This window comes from Pleurodeles waltl, chromosome 5, assembly GCF_031143425.1.
Source record: "Pleurodeles waltl isolate 20211129_DDA chromosome 5, aPleWal1.hap1.20221129, whole genome shotgun sequence".
Lineage (NCBI taxonomy): Eukaryota > Metazoa > Chordata > Amphibia > Caudata > Salamandridae > Pleurodeles > Pleurodeles waltl.
In genome coordinates, this window is record NC_090444.1 from 960292649 (window position 1) to 960316071 (window position 23423).

The following is a 23423-nucleotide window of genomic DNA, read 5'->3' on the forward strand; positions in this document are numbered from 1 at the left end:
GCTAAGGTGAGGAATCTGCGATTAGAATATGTCTCTCCGAGATAAGTTGTTGCCAAAAGTGACATGTTCCTTAGGCAGGTACATTTGTTGCATGCTTTATATTTTTATTTCTAAAGATTAAAGCTAGAATCTGCGGTTTGTGGTCCTGTTAAAAACGTTAATTTCATAGTGTGCTTAAAAATATCATTTCACAGTGTGCTTGACAATATGGTTCGCTTTTGTTGATTAGTAACAATAACTGATATTTCCAGAAGCATCGTGGAGGCCATGAACTTACTTCGCCTACACTCCACCAGGCTAAATGTGAAAGATTTACTAAAGCATATGTACGAAGCTTGTCAAGAGATGGGCTTAATGGAAGACTTGCTGAAACTTCCCTTCACAGATATTGAACAAGTAAGCATTTGCAGAAAGTGAATTTACATCAGTTTATCAATGACGTTTACATTCACCTAGGATGAAATGATTTTTCTTTTTTTATTCTAATTTATGTGTACCACCTTTGCTTCGCATTTTTGTCTCTTGCTGGTAGCCAACCCTAAATTTATAGTGTTAACAGATGTCTGCAGAATTATGACACCAAGCCATGTGAGTGATTGTACCCCTAACTGTTAACAAAAACCTTAAATAGTAAAAATCCAACATGCTTTTTCAATCTTAGGTTTTATACCTCTTCGATAAACAAGCAGACAGATTAGAAATGAGGTAGCAAATTTGGTTTTTATGGCGATGCTTTGTTTTCTGACTGTCAAAGATAGAGATAATATCTGCCTTCAAGCTTGAATCACCACTTGCTCTCCAATGTTCTTCTGTTGGACTGTCCTTGAACAGCCGATTGTCGCTCCTCTGGTACATAATATAACTGAAGTGTTTCACTTTGTCATGCAATAACAGCAAACATTGAAACCAGAAGTTAACATGCTTAAGCTGAAGTGATCCAAGAGCCTAAATCTGTATTTTAGCAAAGGTCTGTGAATGCAAAAGCTTGCTTACTTTATGTACTAAGGCTTCTCCGTTGTAAAAGTTTCATTGATGGTGATGAGCACCAAGTAGTTCTGTACATGTGTGGGATTCTAGAGCACTGTCAGTTAGACAGAAGACACTCTGATTTAACAGCTTTTGATGCACTAGTCTGTAAGCAACATTATCAGTGTTGGTTATCTTTTCTTTTAAAAACTCACCAAATGGAAATACAACTAAAGTCAAATTCGGACTAGTGGTGCAGTAGACTACAATTAAGGTAAATAATACCTCTTTGTTGGAGACTTTTCAAAGCTGAACGTGTTACACTGCAGCTGTAAGGCAGGCACCTTCACTTCCTCAACAAGGTTGTGAGTTTAGGAAGCTGGCCCGGTGTGTAGTGAGTACCTGTGGTGTTATCACCTGATACCAGGTCTAGGTATCCCTTATTAGTGGGGTGTAGGCAGTGGCTAAGAAGCCAGGGCTCTCTAAAGGTAGCTGTGGATGAGCAGCCAAGGCTTATCTAGGAGACCTGCAAAGCTTATACAATACCACTATAGTTCACACCACTTACACACATGAAAGAACAACACAGTGTTACAAAAATAAAGATACCTTAATATAGTGACACAAATACTAGCATACTGATTAGGCAGTCCCCAACTGGAGGTAAGTAAGCACACTATTATATACACATTAGTAATCATTAAATAGCATAGAAAGCAATAAGAATAAGCCAGAGCCATCACCCACCCTCCTGTGGATGCAGGACCAGCTCGATGGTGGGTGAAGGAGGTCTGCAGTGCAGCACAGGAGCTGAGGAGGAGTCCAAGAGGGGATGCAAGTGATGTCCCACGTCAACACCTGAGATGCAATCTGTCAGTGGTGCTGGAGAACCTCAAACAAGGCTTGCCAAATGCAAGAGTTGGTGAAGGTTTTGCATGACTGAAGAGGACCAGCAAGGCCCAGAGGACTCGACTCAAGGAGGGGAGTCCGAGGTGACCCTCAGCAGCTGGGAGAGTCATAAGAAGAGGAGGCAGTCCCCACAGGTCACCCGCAGGCACAGGAGTCGCAGTGAGGCCCACTCAGCACATGTGTAGAGGATTTCTGTGTCGCTGGAGCAGCAGGCAGGAGACTGTGCTTTGTGGGGAAGTGTGCTGGAGGCTGGGGCTACACGGAGCCTGAAGATCACTTGGAGGAGGAACAAACAAGCCTTGCTAGCTGCACGAGTCACAGTGCAAATGGGTACTGTCCTGCAAGGAAAGACAAGGGCTTACCATCTCCCAAGTTTGACAGCTGGTAGAAAGGACCAGGGGACCACACAAGACCACCGCCTGTGATGCAGAATCCACGCAGTGTTGCAGTTGGTGCCTGCGGATGCAGGGGAGTGACTCCTTCACTCCAAGGGAGATTCCTTCTTGCTTCTTGTGCAGGCTGAATACTCATTGCCCTCAAAGGATGCACAACCAGGGAAATGTTGCAGATGCTGGAAGGAGCTGGAGAAACAATGTTGCAAAGCGTAGACGTCACTGGAGTTGCAGGTTGTTGGTTCCTGCAGGGTCCATTTGCAACCTCGGCGGCCAGAAGATGAAGTAAACGATACAGAGGAGTCCTGCTGGAATCTTGCACGTCGAATCTGAAGACCCTCCTGGGAGGTAGACCCTAAATAGTCCAGGAAGGTGATTAGTCACCTTGTAGGATGACCACCTGCCAGGAGGGGGCTGTGACATCCCCTGCCTGACCTGGCCACTCAGATGCTCCCAGGGACCTCTGCCCACCTTGGATTCAAGATGGCAGAATCACGTGGCCATCTGGAGAAGCTCTAGGCACCACCCATGGGGTGGTGATGGACAAGGGAGTGGTCACTTCCCTGTCCATTGTCCAGTTTCGCGCCAGAACGGCGGCTAGGGGTCCCTGGACTGGTGCAGACCGGTTTATGCAAGGAGGGCACCAAATGTGCCCTTGAAAGCATACCGGTGTCTTGGGGAGGCTACCCCTTCCAAGCCATGTAACACATTTCCAAAAGCAGAGGGTGTTGCTTCCCTTCCCCAAAGAAAATCCTTTATTCTGCCTTCCTCTGCCTGAGCTTGGTCAAGCAGCAGGAGGGCAGACACCTGTCTGAGGGATGGCAGCAGCGTAGGCTGCCCTAAGGCCCCAGAGGACTGTCAGGAGCAACGCTGGGGGTCTTCTAAGGAGCCCCCAGAGTGCATGGAACCATACAACCAATACCGGTATTAGTAATGGGGTATGATTCTGACATGTTTGATACCAAACATACCCAGGTTTGGAGTTACCATTATGCAGCTGTTTACAGGTAAGTGACCTGTGTCTAGTACACGGGGAAAAATGGCTTCCCCACACAAAGTCCAGGAAAATGTAGCTGGAGTTCATAGGGGCATCTCTGCTCAGGCAGGGGTGCCCTCACACACAGGTACCTGCATCCTGCCCTCTGGGGTAGGAGGGCCTACCATAGAGGTGACTTATAGTGATCTGGTGCAGTGACCTGTAGTGAAAGGGTGCATGCACCTTTTCATGCAGGGTGCAATGGCAGGACTGCAGACACAGTTTGCATGGGCTCCCATGGGTGGCAAAATACATGCTGCTGCCCGTGGGGAACCTCTGATGCTCCAGTGCCCTGGGTCCCTGGGTACTGTATACTAGAGACTTAAATGGGCGCACCAGTATGCTAATTGTGGGAGGTGCAAAATCCTAAGCAACCAAATTTAGAGGGATAGGGTTGAGCCCCTCTGTGGGTTCCACTGGACCGCTCTTCCAGTCCCCACTTGCAGTAACTTTCCAACCGGACCGTTTCCTATTAAAGTGAATGGAATCCCAGACACCATAACACTCCTCTGATCCTGGACGCTCCAGAGCCCCAGAGGGGACCTGTTGGTGTGGCCTTGTATCCTTCCCCATACTCACCTTAAGTCCTGGAGAACAGTCCCGTAAGTCGTTGTGAAATACCCAAATGCAATACATTTCCCCCCCATAGGATAGCATTACCACACCCAAAAAACTGCACTGTCAAGTATTGCAAATTGTAAAAATTCGTATCTTGAAAAGTATTCACCTGATTCCAATGATCTTTGTATCTAAATTTATATAAACATATTATTTTTATAAATTGGTGCCATATTTCTTTATTGTGTGTGTCTCACTGTATGAGTGTTTGCATCACTACCCTCCTATATGCCTAACTGCTCGATCATACTACCCAGAAAGAGAGCCTTTGGGAAGTCACTTGACCCTCAATGATACCTCAGGGTACCTCATTTTGGTCCACTATATAAAGAGCCAGCTTCCTACAATGCAGACTTTAAAAATGCAAGTGGGCTAGACACATCTTCTGAATCTGAGATACCGAAGGAATAAAACATTTTGTTTGCTGCAGTTGTTCAGAGGGCAGCTAAGGCACTTGAATGGCAGTTGCCCGCCGTAGAGATGAAGACACATTTATTGACTCAGATTCTTCAACTAGGGTCTTCTGAGCAGTTTTCCCCCTTTTAATATAACTCTTTTGATGCCTTAGTGGCTACTTGGTGTACGTCAGGCTCATGGCTGCCAGTCATCCCAACTGTGACTAAGTGGCACAGGCCTGCCCCTGATGAGACTGACTTCCTAGCTATCGCCAACACCAGAGAGTTTGATTTCTCAAGCTCTAACAGGAAAGACTAGCCCAGCCTAGTGCTCAGATACATAAATAAATTTAGCTTTCAGGGAATGACCACAAACCTACTATAGGGCACAACTGTAGACATCTTGGTGGTCTTCCTGGATTGTCTCTGGAACAAACAGGCCATTATACTCAGGAAGCAGCCAAGCATGTGGTCCAAGTGGTTCTGAACGCTGTAAATTGCATCTAGCGAGCTGTTGACAGTACCAGTGTCATGCTCAGAAGGTACCCTGGGATACCTTCAACAAGGTTTTCTTGTGATATTCAAGCTTCCTCTTCCAGCAGGAGATTCTTGCAATGTTCAAATGATATACATAGGAAACTGGCCCCTTGTTGACCCATCTCTCTAGTGTGTGGCTGACCGGTCTATGCCAACCTGCCACCATAAGACAAGTTTCTGACCCATGGGATTAGAGCCTTTTTGCTCTCAGGAGTCAGGGACAAAGCCTGCTCTGGGTGGAGGTGCTTCACATCTCCCCCCCTTGCAGGAACAGCAACACTTGGTGGTGAGCTACAAAGGTGCCCAGAGCTGAGATGAACCACTCCTGGCAGAATGTTTCATCTTGTTTTGGAGGGTGATAGCCAACGGGGTTAGGTATGTGCTCCCCCCTCCCAGAATGAGTGGGCAGAGGAAGGGTATAGTCACTCTCACTGTCAGTAGACATTAGCTACTGCCCTGTGACCCCTGTAACACCCCTAAGACTAGTGTTTAGGGGCACACTCAACCTTGCTTTGCAGATTCCTGGCAACCTAAAGGACTGAAGAGCTGCACCTACAGAGAAGACTCCAGACAACTGACTTTGCCCCAGCCCTACCAGCCTGTCTGCAGCTTCAAGACTCCTGCTACAAGTGACCTGTACAAACCCCCATAGGACTGATTACCTCCCCTAAAGACCAAGATCTCGGGAGGACAGTGGCTCTATCCACAAAGAAACCTTCAACCAGTACTCCAAATCCCTCTGGATCCCAGATTCCTGCCCACTCTGCACTCGACCCCCGCAACCCCCATGGCCCGAGTCCAGGTGGACCACCTGACCAGAGAGTCCCCAGGGGATTCCGACCTAGACTCCATCCTGTGTTGACTCCTCCTGGCCACCACGACGATGCCTGCAGCCTGAATTCTGAGGACGCCCCTGACCACGACCGGATCCAGTGAATTACCTGAAACCTAAAAGTACCCCTGCACTGGCAGCCTACTGGCCTTGGAGAACCCAGCCGACGGTCCATCAATGTCCATAGGAGCCTCAACATACCTGTCCAGCTGTTGGTCTTCTTCATCCAAGCGATTCTTACTGGTTTTCAGGGGTTAAAAGTAATAATCCCTAATGCCCTCTTTTGTGGTAGTGTCGGTGAGCAGTTTAGGCCTATCAGAAGGTAGTTCAAACCAAGATCATACTTGGAAGTTCTGCAGGACTGAACATGTAAAGTACCCGACCCTTCGTACCTGACTGTCCCAGGCAGTAGTGTTTGGTGAACATGTCCAAGGATGCCCACATTGCTGCCTGACAGATGTCCAGAACTGTACCTTTGTGTGCTAATGCATTGGTTGCAGCTGTTGCTCAGATAGTGGGTAGCACCCTCCAGGGGTTGCTTTTTAGCTAATGCGTAGCACATTTTATTGCAGAGAACGACCCATCTAGAGATGGTTCTCTTCTGCACTGCCCGACCTTTCTTCGCATCCACATACCTAACTAAGGCCCTCATTCTGACCTTGGCGGGCGGCGGAGGCCGCCCGCCAAAGTCCCGCCGTCAGGTTACCGTTCCGCGGTCGAAAGACCGCGGCGGTAATTCTGACTTTCCCGCTGGGCTGGCGGGCGGTCGCCTTCAGACCGCCAGCCAGACCAGCGGGAAAGAGGCTTCCACGATGAAGCCGGCTCGGAATCGAGCCGGCGGAGTGGAAGCTGTGCGACGGGTGCAGTTGCACCCGTCGCGTATTTCACTGTCTGCGCAGCAGACAGTGAAATACATGTAGGGGCCCTCTTACGGGGGCCCCGGCAATGCCCATGCCAGTGGCATGGGCACTGCAGGGGCCCCCCAGGGGCCCCGCGACCCCCCCTACCGCCATCCGGATCTCGGCGGTCCGACCGCCGGGATCTGGATGGCGGTCGGAATCCCCGCGGCGGTGCAGCAAGCTGCGCCGCCGCGGAGGATTCAATGGGGCCGCGGTACACTGGCGGGACCCCGCCAGTGGTGCCGGTCCGACCGCGGCTTTACCGCCGCGGTCGGAATCCCCATTGGAGCACCGCCGGCCTGTCGGCGGTGCTCCCGCGGTCCTCCGCCCTGGCGGTCAAAGACCGCCAGGGTCAGAATGACCACCTAAGTGTTGACGATCAATCCAGAACTCTTTGATACAATCAAGGTAGAATGCCAACGCTCTTTTTGGGTCCAGCCTGTTGAGTCTCCTCTTCCTTAGAAGGGTGTTGGGGTTCGTAAAAGTAGACAAGGTTATGGATTGACAAACATGAAAGGGCGTGACCACTTTTGGCAAAAAGGAAGCCCTGGTTTGAAGTACCACTTTGTCAGGATAGATGGAAAGGTAGGGTGGCTTGGTTGACAATACCTGCAGCTTGTTCACCCTGCGGGCAGATGTAAGGGCCACAAGAAAGGCTGTTTTTAATGTTAGAAGCCTGGGAAGACCATTATGAAGAGGCTCAAAAGGAGCACACATGAGAAATATCCGAACAAATTCAAATTCCATTGGGACATGATGAATAGTGATAGCGGAAATATGTGGGTAAGACCCTTAAGTCTAGTAACCATGGGAAACTATTTTTTATATAAGTATAGGTTTTATTGACATATTACACCATTAAGACAATATAATGACACTTCAGTTTAGTAAATGACGTTGCGTAGAATATAGACGATTAGTAGTATGTGATACCTCAGCCTATCCTACCTACATTCATCTTGAATGCAAACAATATGTTGGCACCTTGAAGCATTGAACATATTGAATTACCACCACAAGCTCCTTCTGATTAACATGTCCCCCTCATCACGTCTTTGGTGTCAACATCCACCCACCTCCCCACCTTGAATACACCCACCTCCCCACCTCACTACGACCCGCCCTAGATCCTGACAGGTCAGTCTCCGAAGGATCTAATAGTTTAGCCAGTGTGGTGGCTCAGGCCTGCAGATCATCAACAAGTTTTGTGTCCCACTTCAACCATGTCCTGCTTCCATTCAGATAACTTTGGGATCCTGGTGGACATCACCAGATAGCTAATCTGTTTGGCTTATGTAAGTCCCAATATTAAGAACTTCCTACTCGGTTTCTTTTTCTTTTTAATCTGAATCTGGCCCAGAAAGCATTGTCTCAGATCCCTAGTGGTGTTCCATCCCATAGCTCCATTAAGAGCAGACAGTACCCCATCCCAGTAGCTGACCAGGCCACTGCCATATCATATGGATGAAGTCTGTATCCACACTGAGGGCCTCACATGATATCATGTGCAGGTTCTTAGGGGACATATGTACCTGATGGATGACGTTAAATTGTCAGTTTGAAATTAGCATTAGTGTACACCGTTCAAGCCCCTTCATGAAAAGTGACCCACTCTTTTGACAATTATGGGGAGTCCAGCTGATTCTGACATTTGTCCTGCACTGATAAGTCCCCTACTGGCAGATCCTCCCTCAGCACCTTGTAAAGCTGTGACACCAGTCTACTTCCGCCCCCTAAATTCAACAAAGCACCCAGAAGATGAGAACCCTCTGGTGCATCTGGGAATGAAGGCCAAATTGCTCGGGCTGAGTAGTTTGGCATATTGGAGGAATTGCCCTACATCTAAACCGAAAAAGGTCAGGGCATCGGGGAAGGTAATGAACCGGCCCTCCGGATACAGGTCTCTAAGCAACTCATCCTTTTTCGTGCCCCAAGACCAGACATCGATTTTGCTATCTGGGAGAAGGGCCGATGACCCATAGTTTTGTGTCATAAGCAAAAGACACCTGTCCTAGCACCCACTTGGCTGCTTCCTCCCGTGTCCTACAAACTTAACATACCATGGCAGGGACCACAGCAGGGTCTCAAGCTCATCATAAGGAGCTCAGGCAGTGGAAGGTCGCCATAGGTGCCCGCCAGTAAACTTGTTTCCAAAGTTGTACTGCCAGCAAACCAGTGTACTCCATAATTCAAGGCTTCCTCCACTCCAGGTTTCCTTAAGTGTTGATAGGCTTACCCTCTTACTCTCAGATGCCCACAGCAGTTCAGTGATAAGTTTATCCAGTTCTATTAAGACCTTTCTAGGGATCTAGTACAGTGTTCCCTGGAAGACTTATAAGCAGCGAGGTAGTACAATCATTTTAACTAGCACCTCTTTACCCATTAACAGGCGCAGAGTGTTCCAGAATTGTACACAGGACTTCAATTTCTCCAGTATTTACTCCACCTTAATATTAAGGTCCCCCGAAACTGGATGCGCTGTGTGCCAGCTAAATTTCCAAGTATTTAATACGGTCAGTTGCTCAGGGGGATTTCAGTGGCTTATTAACCAGTCCTGCATGGGAAATGGCCTTGGTTTAGTGCTGTTAAGATTAAGACCAGAATTTTCACCAAACTCACTCAGGAGCGCCAGGAGAATGGGGACTGATATTTAGGGTGTTTCAGATAGAGCAGGGCATAGTCCGCGTATAGAGAGCTCACATGTGTGCGATCGCCAACCTTGAACACCCCATCCCTGTAGTGTTATTTCGAGGCAAGAGGCCAGAAGCTCAATAGCCAAAGGAAACAGCAGGGGAGATAAGGGGCATCCCTGCTGGGTACCTCGATAGGGCGAGAATCTACTGGAAACTGTGCCTCCCCCTCTGACCCTAGCCGTGGGTTGTGCATAGAGTAGAGGGTGGGTCGGGCCCATACTGTCGTCCTGGTCCCTGGTTAGGAAAGGCAGTACAAGCCCCTCAAGATACCGCAGATTCGCCTGTGCCGAACAGGGCTCTGGGCTGGCATAGCGTGACTCCAAATGTGAGACGAATGATTTGGTCATGCCGAACCATGTACAGGACATGACCTGTTCCGAATCTCTGTTAACGTGGGACAATGCCACTAATTTCAGAGAAGGGTGGCAAGCATCCTACTGGCCTTATCTCCTTCCATATGGAGTTGTTGCTGAAAACAAGTACGAGCAAATTTGTCCAACCGATCCATGTTGACGCACTTCCCCAGTTTTCTTTTAAATATTGATCAAGTGTCTAACGCATGGCTTCATTAAACATCAGATATGTAAGGGCCGCAGCTCGCATGCACCAAAGGGGTATGTTTGGGGGCTCCGAGACAGTTGAAATGTAATGTGTAACATCTAGCCAAATAGATTGCTTCTGCCACAGTGTGACATAGTGGTCATACAATAGACTATGCAGCTATACGTCCCTGATGCAGGCACATGGCAGGAATATCCTTTAACTTGTGGATTCCTTACCCTCCACATATCTTGGAGTCCTGCCGCAGTGTTCTCCCTGAGTGGACTCGTCCTAATGTGAAAGTGGGCTTGGTGTCTATTCGAGGGGAGATATGATCTAAGACTCCATCAAGCACGCAGTTGAGGTTCCCCATGAGAATGATCTTGGAGTCTATTTCCTCAGTCATGGATCCCAATACTGTACCAAAGAAGTCCTCATCATCTGTATTGGGAGCATAAATATTCACCAGGCAAACCTTCTGTGCATGTAGGGCTCCCACAACAATTACAAACCGCCCTTGGGGGTCAGTCCTAGTCTCCTGGACGACAAAGGGGCCTGAGGGGCCACCCAGATCAGCACACCCCTGGCATAACTGGAACATGACGTGGCAAAGAGTTGTTTCCTCCATCTGCGTCTCGGGTATGAGGTGCAGTTCCCCTAGGTGTGTGTCTCTTGTAGCAAAGCAAATGACACCCCATATTGATGCATATATGAATGTACTCTACTCTTTTTCTCAGGCGGTCTCAATCCCCACACATTCCAAGACATTATCTTCCAGTCACAAACCATAGTACTGTAAATCGTACACACCTCGTCTTGTGCTGCTGAGGGGCAAGCTTACAATGACACACTCTCCAGGCAGCACCGTGAGGCGACTGGAGTCCATCATGTTCAATCCACCTATACATTTACTGCAACAATACCACTACACACAATTGTAGAAACTTAACCACCCTCCCATGGGCAAGAGTGCAGGAAGCCGTCTCTGTATATAATATATCAAAGTAAGGTATAGTGTGCAGAGTCCATTCGATTCCCAGAGGCTTTACAGAGCTAAAGTAGATAATGCTAGTGCTCTCTTTTGTAGTAGTGTGGTCGAGCAGTTAGGCTTTTCAGAGGTTAGTGCTAAGCATTTGTTGTACACACAGTCAAGAAATCAGGCACACACTCAATGACTAACTCCGGCCCAATGTTTTATATATAAAAAAAATACACTTTGTTACTTTATTTCTAGAACCAAGAGGATCTTGGTTGCAGGTAAGAATAGTTTCAAGAATGTCACTTTTAAGTATCAAATGCACTTTGTTTAGAGTTCACAGGTAAAACAGTTTACAGGTAAGTAATATTTTTCAGTTTCAAAAGTGGACACAGTGCAAATTCTTGTATGGAGCAATGCAATTTTAGGGAAGGAAAAGTAACACAATTTTGCAGGTAAGTACTTAACTAACGATCCCATGCTTAAGGGGTTCAGGTGTCCACAAGGCAAAGTTCAGGACACCCAAGGGGGCACCACTAGCAACAGGGGCCCACCGGGTGCAGAGGTCAAAGTTGGTGTCGGGTGCCCATGGAATCCAATGGAGACGGGGGCACTTAGAAAGAAGCAGCTTGTAGCTAAGTACCCACGACTTCAGGAAACAGACCTGGGGTGGCTGAGATCTTCACCTGGAGACTACAGGTCAGTACCAAACACACACCCTCAGCTGCGACCAGGTGTCGGCTGCAAACACAGCATTGGGTGCCCAATACTTTTCAGTGGGGCTATCCTGGGGGTCACAAAGATGCTGCAGGCTTGGTCCAGTGATTCGATTGAATAAAAAACAACTGCTGGACAGGTAAGTAGAGAGTCCACAAGATGTTGCTGGACCGGAGCTCGAGTTCCCCAAGGCCAGGGGGCTGCGGTGCAGGGGTATCTTTAGGCATTGGGAAATCTTCACTGGATCGGGTTGTGGACGGGGGAGGGGGAGGGAGTCCTCTGGATTTAGGCTGTAGGTGTCTTCGTATTGGCCAGGAGGGGTCAACCCAGGGTGGACCCGCGGTCGGTATCGCCTGGGGACCTTCTCTGGACCAGTGGGCATTTGGACACAGGCTGGGGGCATCGGTGCAGAGTGGGCAGGACTTGTGTATCCAGGGCGGTTCTGTAGTCCTTCTTGGAGGTTTCTTTGTGGACAGGGCCGCTGTCCTCTGTAGATCTTGGTCCGTGGGTAAGCAGGCAGTCCTCCGGGGGGTTTGTAGAGCAGACTATCAAGGCGTCCCAGGGGGGTTATAAGGAGCAGTTCATATGCTACTGGTAATGTTCTCTTTGCAGCCTTCCAGGAAACCTGGTGCCCCCAATGCAAAATGACAGATCAACAATCAGGCCACACAGCTTGTTTATCCTGCAGTAATGTCCAAATTAGGGGCCAATCCATTGGGGGGGGGGGGGGGAGTGCCTGAATAGCAGTCAACACTCCCCCAGCACCTCCACTCACTATGTGGCCTCTGAGGCTCCCCCAGTGCATACCACATTCAGCTCTCACCCAGGTTGGAGGAAGAAAGTGACGGCAGAGCTCAATGCAAGTCCTCAGGAATCAGGGCCTCCCAGCAGGGCCGTGAGGCAGGACACCATCTTCCCAGATAGGTATGTCACCACCCCCAACACTGCGGCTGCCCGGCTCTGTCTGACTCATCGTGGCTTCTTTCCAGTTAGGGAGAGCAGCAACCATGCAACCTCTCCTATGTGGTAATAGTGTCCTCTGCTGTCTGGGGAACGGCACAGGATCAGGTGCCGCCCCCAGGCACTGCACTGCCTGGTCCTGTTGTCAGGCACATCAGGGGTACTCCTCTTACCCCGTGCCGCAACCTGTGTCAAGCACACCAGGCACTGCAGCAAAACAGCAAGGAAGGAGTTAAGAAATGGGCCCACTGATTTTGTAGGCACAGCTTTTAGGGGCAATCTCATGCGAAATATGATTTTGAAGACTAACTGGGAGCCCTGAAAGGACGCTCCCGCTCAGATCTTGCCAGGCCACACCAGCAACTATAGTAGACTTAAATAGGGTTTGTCAGGTAATCTTGGAAATGCAGAGGTAGCAGACAGATTACCTTTGGGGGTACCCAAAGCGGATTCCTGCAGGACCAAAGAAAGTATAAACAAGAGGCCCTCGGAAAGAGGGGTGGGGTTGGTCAACAGACTTGTCTGCGTATCATGCCCCAAATTTATGCCGCAACGCGCATGCTGTTTTAGTGGAGGGATGCCTGGCTGCCAAGATAACATTACATACTTGGGGTGAAATGTCAAAAGCTATCAACTGCTGCCTCTCAATCTCCACACAAGAAGACAGAGACTGGACAGGTTCATCTGGAGATCCCTCCCCTGCCGCTCCAACAGAAGATCCTCCCACAGGGGCAGTCTGATTGGAGGATCGATGGCCATGCTCAATAGCTCGGGATACTATACTGTTAGTACCCAGTCCAGAGCTACAAGGGTTACTTGGGCCAGATCATTGTTGATCTTCTTGAGAACTCTGGGTAAAGTGGTATTGGGGAAAAGGCGTCCAGGAGGCCTGAATTCCGCTCAAGACAAAAAGCGTTGCCGAGCGAGTGCCACCTTGGAAACTCCAAAGCTGGCATTGCACATTGTCTAAGGAGGCAAGCATATTTAACCAATGCTTTCTTCGCTGCTAAAAGAGACCTTGCGCCACCTCCAGATGGTGGCGCTAATTTGTGATCGTCCAGCCATTGCCTGCTGAGTTTCTCCACTCTGGCTTTCAGAGAGCCCACCAAGTGTTGAGCCACCAGGGAAATGCCCAGAAGATTAACGAACTACAGATTTTGTTGAGTTTCACTGTCAATGGGCCAAAATCTTGCTCGAGCCCCACTAAAAGAATTCCGTACATTGGAGCGACTCTAGCCACAATGGCATTCAAAGTCTTTCCTCTGCTACAGTGAGTCTGGGACATTCAGCCTATCCTCCAATTTCAGGGTCAGCCCTTGGTCTTGGTGAGAATGATTGTGGGGCTTCTTGGTCTCTGGACCTCGTGTATCTTCCTTGTCTTGAACACCAGCGTTCCATGCTGTGAAATCCTTACTTTTCAATGGATCAAGCATAATTGGTTCCACTTTGACTCTTCATTTCTCAAAGGTCACGGCACAGGATCTGTACTGGTGGCTGGCATACACCATCCTACCCTGTGGCAGGCCACTCTCCAGATGGTAAATAACTTTCTAGGATGGATTATTTCTATACCAAATGTAGGAAAGTACCCTTTTTGGCATGGTTACCCCCACTTTTGCCTGCTGTCAGTGTTTTGACTGGGATCCTGCTACCCAGGACCCCAGTGACTATGCTGTCTACATCTCAATATGCTTGTCCCTGACTTAGTACACCCCACAATTGGTATACTGGTGCCCCCTTATAAGTCCCTAGTACCTGTTACCTAGATACCCAGGGCATTGGGGTACTAGGGGTTCCCCATGGGTTGCAGCATGTATTATGCCACCCATGGGAGCCCATGCAAAATGTGTCTGCAGGCCTGCCATTGCAGCCTGCGTGAAAAGATTTATGCACCCTTTCACTACAGGTTACTGCACCAGGTCACTGTAAGTCACCCCTATGGCAGGCCCTCCTAGCCCAGAGGGCAGGGTGCAAGTACCTGTGTGTGAGGGCACCCCTGTGTGAGCAGAGGTGTGCCCCCACGAACTCCAGCTCCATTTTCCTGGACTTCGTGAGTGCGGGTAAGCCATTTTAGCCGTCTACTGGACATAGGTCACTACTTTATGTCCATCTACATAATGGTAACTGAGAACCTAGGCATGTTCGGTATCAAACATGTCGGAATCAGACCCTAATACTGTTGCCAGTATTGGTTGTATGATTCCATGCACTCTGGGGGCTCTTTAAGGACCCCCCAGCTTTGCTCCTATCAGTTTGCAGGGTTTTCCCGGGCAGCCCGCGATGCTGCCATCCTACAGACAGGTTTCTGCCCTGCTGCTTGAACAGCTCAAGCCCAGGAAGGCAGAACAAAGGATTTCCTTTAGGAGATGGAGGCAGCACCCGCTCCTTTTGGAAATAGGTGTTACTTCGCTTGGGAGGTGTAGCCGTCCCAAGCCACTGGTATGCTTTGAAGAGCACATTTGTTTCCCTTCCCTGCATAAACCAGTCTGCACTGGTTCAGGGACCTCCAGTCAGTGCTCTGACGCGAAACACTCCCCAGTCCATCACCACCCAAGGGGTGTTACCCAGAGCACCTCCAGATGGCCATTTGATTCTGCCATCTTGAATCCAAGGTGGGCAGAGGCCTCTGGGAGCATCTGAGTGGCCAGGTCAGGCAGGTGACGTCACTGCCCACTTCTGATAGGTGGTCACCCTTCTAGGTGACCAATCTCCCTTTTAGTGCTATATAGGGTCTCCCTCTTGTGTGGGTCCTTAGATTTGACTTGCAAGATTCCAGCAGGACTCCTCTGCAACATTTACTTAGACTTCTGGCCACTGGAACCGCAACTGGACTTCACAGGAACCTACAATCTGCCGCTCCAGCGACAACTTGCTCTGCAACATTGTTTCTCTAGCACCTTCCAGCAACTGCAACAGTTCCCCAGTTGTACATCCTCTGATGGTGGCAAGTCTTCGGTGTGCACCAAGAAGCGAAAAGGGAATCTCCCTTGGAATGAAGAAGTCAATCCCCTGCATCCGCAGACACCAATTGCAACGACGACCAGCTGCTTGGGTCCTCTCTCCTGCAACTCCGTGTGGATCCTGTGCTCCTGAGTGGTCCCCTCTACCTGCTGTCCAACTTTGGAGGTGGTGAGTCTTTGCCTCTCTTTGCAGGACATTACCCTTGTGCACCGCGACTCCTGCAGCTACCAAGGCTCGTTGGCTCTTCGTCCAAGGGACCTTCAGGTTCTGTGTAACCCCATCCTATAGCACTCTTCCCTGCAACACGTGGTCTCCTGCCTGCTGCTCCAGCGATGTTGGACTCCTTTCCAGGTGTGTTGAGTTGGAACCCTACTGTGACTACTGTGCTTGCTGCCTGTGAGTTGCCTGTGGGGGCTGCATCCACAGCTTCTAGCACTCCTGACTGCTGGGGGTCGCCTGGGACTTCACTCTGTGGGTTGAGTCCCCAGCAGCTCTGCAAATCTTCTCTTGCAACTCTTGCCTTTGCCAAGGCTTGTTGGTAGTTTTTCCACACCACTGATGGACTGCAACCCCTTTTCTGACGTTGGACATTGACTGCATCACTTCTGGAGCTCTTCCTCTGCTCCTGTGCTACATAGCTGACTCAGGTCTTCCCCGTGGACCTGGTCCTGAATCTCCAGAAGGGTGGTAGTGACTCCTACCCCAACCGGACACTCCACTGGAACTGGACGTGGTCCTCTTTTTTTGTAGGTCCTCTTCTGTCTGGATCCATCTGCTGTTTCTTCCAGTCTTGCTTGGGTCTTGCACAGCCCTGTTACAAAGTTTCCCTGTGGGTTTGGGGAAAAAAACAGGTACTTACCTCTCCTCTCCTCGTCTCTGGGGGGCACTCTGGTTCTTAACTTTTGGAGTCCCTAGTTCCTCCAGCTCACCTCTAGAGATTTCACTTACCTGGGTGGGGGTCTCAACTTTGCATTCCATTCTTTTAGTATATGATTTGGCCTCTCCTAGGGTCTCTATTGTTTACTGACTTTTCACTATTTTTATTGCTTTTAATGCCCATTCCTGATTACTAAGGTTTAGTGAGTTTACTCACCCGCTAATAGATTGCCTATATAGTATTTTAGTATTTGTGTCACTAAAAAATAGTACCTATATTTTTGTAACACTATGTGGTTCTTTCATAAGTGTAAGTGCTGTGTGACTATAAGTGGTATTGCATGAGCTTTGCATGTCTCCTAGATAAGTCTTGGCTGCTCATCCACAGCTACTTCTAGAGAGCCTGGCTTCACAGACACTAACTACAGCTCACTAATAGGGGATTCTTGGGCCTGGTATAGGGTGATAACACCATGGGTGCCCAAAACAAATCTGACAAGCTTCCTACACCAAATTCCCTCTCATTTAGGGGTTGGGGGGGGGGGAGAGAATGTACTGCTTGTTGAACAGTGTAAATCTTAAAATAAAAGAACAAATGTACACTATTGCAAAGAAAAAGATTCATACAAACTTACATCAGTGTTCTGTTAGACTAGTTATGTATTCATTGCCAATTTTGCATTGAAATTTAAAATTGCAAAGGATAACAACTTCTCCTGACAGCCTGTCAAAATAATCAAGAGGGCACTTAATCGGCATTGTGAAATTCTTGCCATCTTGTCAAAAAGAGCTTGTTGGACCCACTTGCATGCATTTGCACGGAAAAATCGAAGGATGATGGCTGGAATATGCCATGCATTTGAATATAACCAGGTAATTGTGTAGGTGACCTTATGTTGTGATCTCTGCTTGTAGATGTTGGTTTGCTTTATGTCTGATTACTTTTGATAACCATGATTTGGTCTCTACAATGTAAATGCGGTCTCCTGATTTAGAACAACCCACTGGTAACGTTTTGTTTATGCTTTGCGGGGGAACGAGATTTTAAAGTGACACTTTATTTCCATAGGAATGCTTGGAAAACTTTTTGCAAACTAATGGTGGTGTAAAGAATCAGGAATTTCTATTGGTTCATCATTTGCAGCGAGCTAACTATATATCAGCGTTGCAGCTTAACCTGTCCTTGAAATGTAATCTCATGGTAAGCACAGATTATGAATACATACCTTAACACCTTCTGGAAGAATCAATTTTTTTCTAATGAACGTAAAGTGTTTTTTAGCTTAATTTGCATTCTTACTTCTGCCTGTCTTCTTTGTAGTTTGTTTGATTGGCACTCTTCTCCTCGATGGTGGGTTCAAAACCGGTTCCTTAGCACAAGGAAAGAATCATCACTCTCTCAATACACAACGCCATGTAGACCAATGAGCATACCATACCAAACATACTCTTTTCTAGCAAGTGTTATCTCAAATATTTTAGCCTGGTACACGGAAAATGTTGCTATAAAAACAATTGTCATCCTCTTATTTGTCATATTTGTGGTCTTCTCTTTCCAGGTTCAGAAATGCAGGTAATACATTACTACTCTCTGGAATGTGTATCCTTGCTCCTTTTTGTGCTATGTCAAACAAGTAGGGTATACGAAGTGGATCCCACTGCTCCTAACAGTCAAACTTTTGCCAGAACACAGAGTTTTGCTACCATCCATATTGTGTGCACGCACACTTAACCTGCACACAGAATGTCAGCGTAAGGTTCTGGACTTTAAATTTAATTTTAATTTTACATTATTGGGGCCAGTTTTATCATTTCACAAAAATGGAAATGTGTTGCCACCACTGCTTTATGTGAACTACCCAATAAATGAACAGTAGTTCCATGGTGAACAAGAAGACACAAGTGGTGCACCCCTCCAGGTCAAAAATATTGTCGGGACTGTGTAAGCATCAAGGACAGGCGTAGGCCTCCGCGCACACCCTCTATTATCTTGCTGGCTGTGCCAACCGAAATCAAGTTAGCTACTTCACATGCAGTTTGGTCTCCAGGACATGGGTACACACCGGTTTAACCATGCCTGGGACAAACTTGATCCCCAGCACGATCTGAGAGAAGGTTATTTTTTTCTGTGACGATAAAAAAGTTGATGACTTCCTTCAATATCCTTTCAAAGAGCCACTGATGAGGCATATTGAGCTGAAGTTGACTGTGGCTTATTCAGTGTCTCCTAAATTCAGTAGGTTGATATTTGTGAGAAAGTAGCCTCTTTCCAGCATGGTTACCCCCGCTGTTGGCCTGTTTGTGAGTTTGTGTCAGTGTGTTTTTACTGTGTCACTGGGATCTTGCTAGCCAGGACCCCAGTGCTCATAGATAAAAACCTATATGTCAATGTGTTTTGCCTGTCTAACTGGGATCCTGCTAGCCAGGACCCCAGTGCTCATAGTTGTGGCCTAATGTGTGTTGTCAGTAGTGCTTGACTGTGTCAATGAGGCTCTGCTAACCAGAACATCAGTGCTTATGCTCACTGCTTTAAAATTTGTCAGTATAGGCTAATTAAGTGACTTCATTTACCAATTTCAATTGGCACACTGGACTCCCCCACCACCCCCTTCCCCTCCCCCTATAAGTCCCTAGTATATGGTACCTAGGTACCCAGGGCATTGGGGTTTCAGGAGATCCTTATGGGCTGCAGCATTTCTTTTGCCACCCATAAGGAGATCAGACAAACCCTTTAACAGGACTGCCACGGCAGCCTGCGTGAAATAACGCACACATTATTTCTGATGGATACACCTACCTGTGGATTCCTCACCTAAAGAATTCTCCCCTCGCGCCAGCCTCAACGGAAATTTCTTCTAGCTCTGCACGTCGACGATGACATCACAATCGCCCGACTCCACGCGACGCCGTAAGACGTCATCCAGGCAATAAGAAGCCCTCGTCGACGTGCAGACGTCAGTTCCCTTTTTTCCGTGCCTCCGAGTAACGGTTTTTCTTCGAGGCTCACAGGGAGCTACAGTTGCATATCGACGGTTACAATGTCGCAACCAAGGAAATCCGGTTTTAAGCCTTGTAACCAGTGCGGGGGTCGAATGTCGGTTACCGATCCCCATGAGAATTGCCTCTGGTGCCTTCGCTCCGACCATGAGGTCGAGTCATGCGGCTTCTGCCAGCGCATGAACCCGAAGGCACTCAAGGAAAGAGGCAAAATTGTTCTTGGCCCGTTCCAAGAAGGAGAGGCGTCATCGGAGAGAGTCATCTTCAAGATCCTCGAGGGCTCATCATCGCCATGGTGACTCGGAGCCGATCGAGTAAGGGACGGTCCAGGTCCAGATCGGCATCTCCGTCAGCTCCGCGCCGTCCGACGTGGGAGATTAGCCCGACCGTCACCCCTCCACCTCCTACGACTCCGACTTCACCAGGGTCGGTTTTCGAGGTAGAGCCTCTTCAGAGGCCATAGGGTTCTCCTAGCCAGGAGTTGCCTGACCCATCTACGGCATCTATGCCAGCGCTGGTGCAACAGCAATACCCGGCTTTCCCGGCGCCGGGTACGGATCCTGCGGCTTTTTTGAATGCCTTGTTCAACATTTTTTCCACCATGGCGCCGGGTGGAGGACAAGCAGGTCCGTCGGGCCCTTTGGCCTTTAATTTGGGTGTCCCGGCTTCTTATAAGTCGACACCTTTCACGCCATTTTTGTCTGCTGCAGCTGAAGCGGCGCCAATCCCCTTGACGTCGCCTAGGAGACCTGCTACACCTGCTATGGCGCCGATGGATTCGCCTCGGATCCAATCCACAGTAAAGGTTCCTGTGGAGCCGGAGGGTCCGGCGTCGGATGGATCTGAGGTTCGTCGCCGACGAAGATCTTCGGCGTCGGCCGATGCCTTATCGGCACCGGGTCTCGAATCTAGACTTCGATCCAGACGTCTGGCTTTGCGCCTTCTGGAGGAGGAAGAATACAGCAGAGAGGGTGAGATCTTGGGGCCTTCCGGTGACTTTCAAGGACTGGATACTGCAAGTGGCATCAATATCTCCCCTGAGTGGGATCTTGCTTCCCCTAGGGGGTATACCGAGGAAGCTGCATCTTTTCATGCAGTAATACGGAAGGCTGCGGACTTCTTAGATCTTCCTCTTCCGGCTGCGGAGGTGAAGAGGAACCTGTTGACGGAGGTGTTACATCAAACTTCTGTGACAGCAGAGCCTCTCTTGCCTTTTAATTAGGCTCTTCTAGACCCTATCAAAGACATTTGGAAAAAGCCTGTGTCTTCAGCAGCTGTCAACAGAGCGGTAGCACGATGCGATCGGGCGGCACCTGGTGACCCTGTCTTCCTCTCCAAGCACCCGACACCGGAGAGCTTAGTAGTTCAGGCCTCCTGTTCTTCCAGGTCCTCTCCTGGCTCGTTTCCTGGAACCCCTGCGGACAGGGAATCGAAGAAAATTGACCATTCTGCCAAAAAGGCCTTTTCTTCATGTAGTATGGCCTTAAAGTCAACCAACGCAACCTGCATTTTGGGACGTTATATCCATGCCCTTATGGAGGAAGCAAAAGGCCATCCAAACTTGTCCCAGGAAATGTTACAATTGCTGGCGGACGCTCAGGTGGCGACGACCCAGGTGATCCAGTCTGGATTAGACACTTCGGACTCCGTGGCAAGAGCTATGGGCACGGCCATAGTTTCCAGACGACAATCTTGGCTGCGTTCGTCTGGCTTTTCATCAGATGTGCAGGCGACTCTCCTGGATCTGCCCTTTGATGGCGAGAAACTCTTTGGAACAAAGGCAGATTCTTCTCTTGAACGATTTAAAGAGAGCAGAGCCACAGCGAGGTCGCTAGGGCTTCAGTCAGCTGCCTCCTCCTCCTTTAGATCTTATAGGAGGTTTAGGGGTTTTGGACGTGGCTCCTCCTTTCGTGGCAGATTTCAAGGACCACAACAAACTGCAAGCTCCCTGCCATACAGATCCTTCAGGGGCAGAGTCCGTACAAGAGGAGCCACCCAGCAGCACTCTGCCTCTTCCTCGGGAGGGGTGCAGCAGGGAAAGCAGCCGTAGTCCTCCACCACTCCCTGTCCACTTGTCTCCGGTAGTGGGGGAGACTTGCCCATTTTCTTCCGATGTGGGAGTTTATAACGACGGACTCTTGGGTCATCGACATTGTGAAGAAGGGGTACGCTCTTCCCTTTCCGGAATTCCCTCCTCCCTTCCCTCCCCGCCCATCCTTCTGTTCGGAAGACCATCTTCTGTTATTACAACAGGAAGTGTTATCCCTATTGGCAAAAGGCGCGGTAGAGTTGGTTCCCGAGCAGGAGAGGGGTCAGGGCTGTTATTCAAGATACTTCCTGATCCCCAAAAAGGATGGTCGGTTAAGACCAATTCTGGACTTGAGGACTTTGAATTGGTTCCTCAGGCAGGAAAAGTTCAAAATGCTGACCCTTTCACAGGTTCTTTTGGCATTGAACGAAGGAGATTGGATGGTGTCTGTCGATTTGCAGGACGCATATTTCCATATTCCGATCCTCAAATCGCACAGGAAGTATCTCCGGTTTGTGGTGGGATCGCAGCATTATCAGTTTGCGGTCCTCCCGTTTGGTCTTACTTCAGCACCTCGAGTCTTCACAAAGGTGATGGCGGTGGTAGCGGCAGAGCTCAGAAAAAGGGGGATAGCGGTGTTTCCCTATCTGGACGATTGGTTGATCAAAGCCAAGACTCCGGAGCTCGTGCGGCGTCATCTCCAGTCGACAACTCAATTGTTGTACGGCCTGGGTTTTTCAATCAATGTGCCCAAATCTCACCTGGAGCCCTCTCAACGCCTTCTGTTCATAGGGGCAGTATTGGACAAGACATTGAATCGGGCCTTTCCTCAGCCCCAGCGGGTTCAGGACATCCAGGCGTTGATTCCAATGTTTCGAAATGGAGCGGTAGTTCCAGTCCTCAAGGTCCTTAGTCTGCTCGGTCTGTTTGCTTCTTGCATACTGCTGGTCACTCATGCGCGCTGGCACATGAGGGCTCTTCAGTGGTGCGTCTGCAGGCAGTGGTTTCAGCACAAAGGAGATCTCGAGGAATCGATAAAGATCTCCAGAGACACTGCAGTGGATCTTCAGTGGTGGGCATCGGTCGACAACCTGTCACAAGGAAGGCCGTTCTCGCTGCCGCCACCAGTGGCCACAGTGGTAACGGATGCTTCCACTCTAGGGTGGGGAGCTCATCTGGGGGACCTGGAGGTCAAAGGCCTTTGGTCTCCAGTGGAACAGAGATTTCACATCAATCTGTTGGAATTGCGGGCAGTACGTCTGGCTCTCAAGGCCTTCCTCCCTTCCATTCGCTGTCAGTCAGTCCAGATCCTAACGGACAATACTACCGCGATGTGGTATATAAACAAGCAGGGAGGAGTGGGATCGTATCTTCTCTGCAGAGAAGCTCTTCGACTCTGGTCCTGGCTTCAGGATCACAAGATCTGCTTAGTAGTACATCATTTGGCCGGGGCGCTGAACGTGCGTGCGGATGTTCTCAGTCGAAGCAACTCGGTCGACCATGAGTGGCATCTTCATCCAGATCTGGTTCTGTACATATTCCAGATGTGGGGATATCCACAGATAGATCTGTTTGCAACTCAGGAGAATGCGCAGTGCCCGCTATTTTGCAGCCTCCAGTATCCGGTGCAAGAAAGAACCACCTGTGGGGCTTTGTGCCCACTCCACCAGAGCTAAGGCTGCTTCTTCGGCTTTGGCTAGGGGTGTTCCTGTGGCTGACATCTGCAGGGCAGCGACTTGGGCGTCCCTCCATACTTTTGTTAAACATTACTGTTTGGATTCTGAGGTTAGGAGAGATGGCCATTTTGCTTGCTCGGTGCTGCAGGATTTCTTGGTTTGACCATTTGGGCATCCACCTCCGGAGGTAGTACTGCTTTGAGACTCTATTCTTTAGGTGAGGAATCCACAGGTAGGTGTATCCATCAGAAGAATAAGTTACTTACCTTCGGTAATGCTTTTTCTGGTGGATACAGTAACTACCTGTGGATTCCTTACGGTCCCACCCGCCTCCCCGTTGCCTGCCTGACTGGTCATACCATGAAATCCATGGGTGAGCATCCTTTGTCTTGTGTATATATGTATATACCTGAG

General features: G+C 49.1%; 1 protein-coding gene across 2 annotated transcripts in view; it reads left to right on the forward strand.

Moving 5' to 3' along the window:
• Positions 1-23423, forward strand: part of AHCTF1 (AT-hook containing transcription factor 1) — a 1009458-nt gene that overhangs the window by 323866 nt on the left and 662169 nt on the right. For both annotated transcript variants that reach the window (XM_069235080.1, XM_069235081.1), the window contains 2 exons: positions 252-396; positions 17377-17508. In XM_069235080.1, the coding sequence (XP_069091181.1) occupies positions 252-396; positions 17377-17508 (277 nt within the window). The remainder of the gene's footprint in view (positions 1-251; positions 397-17376; positions 17509-23423) is intronic.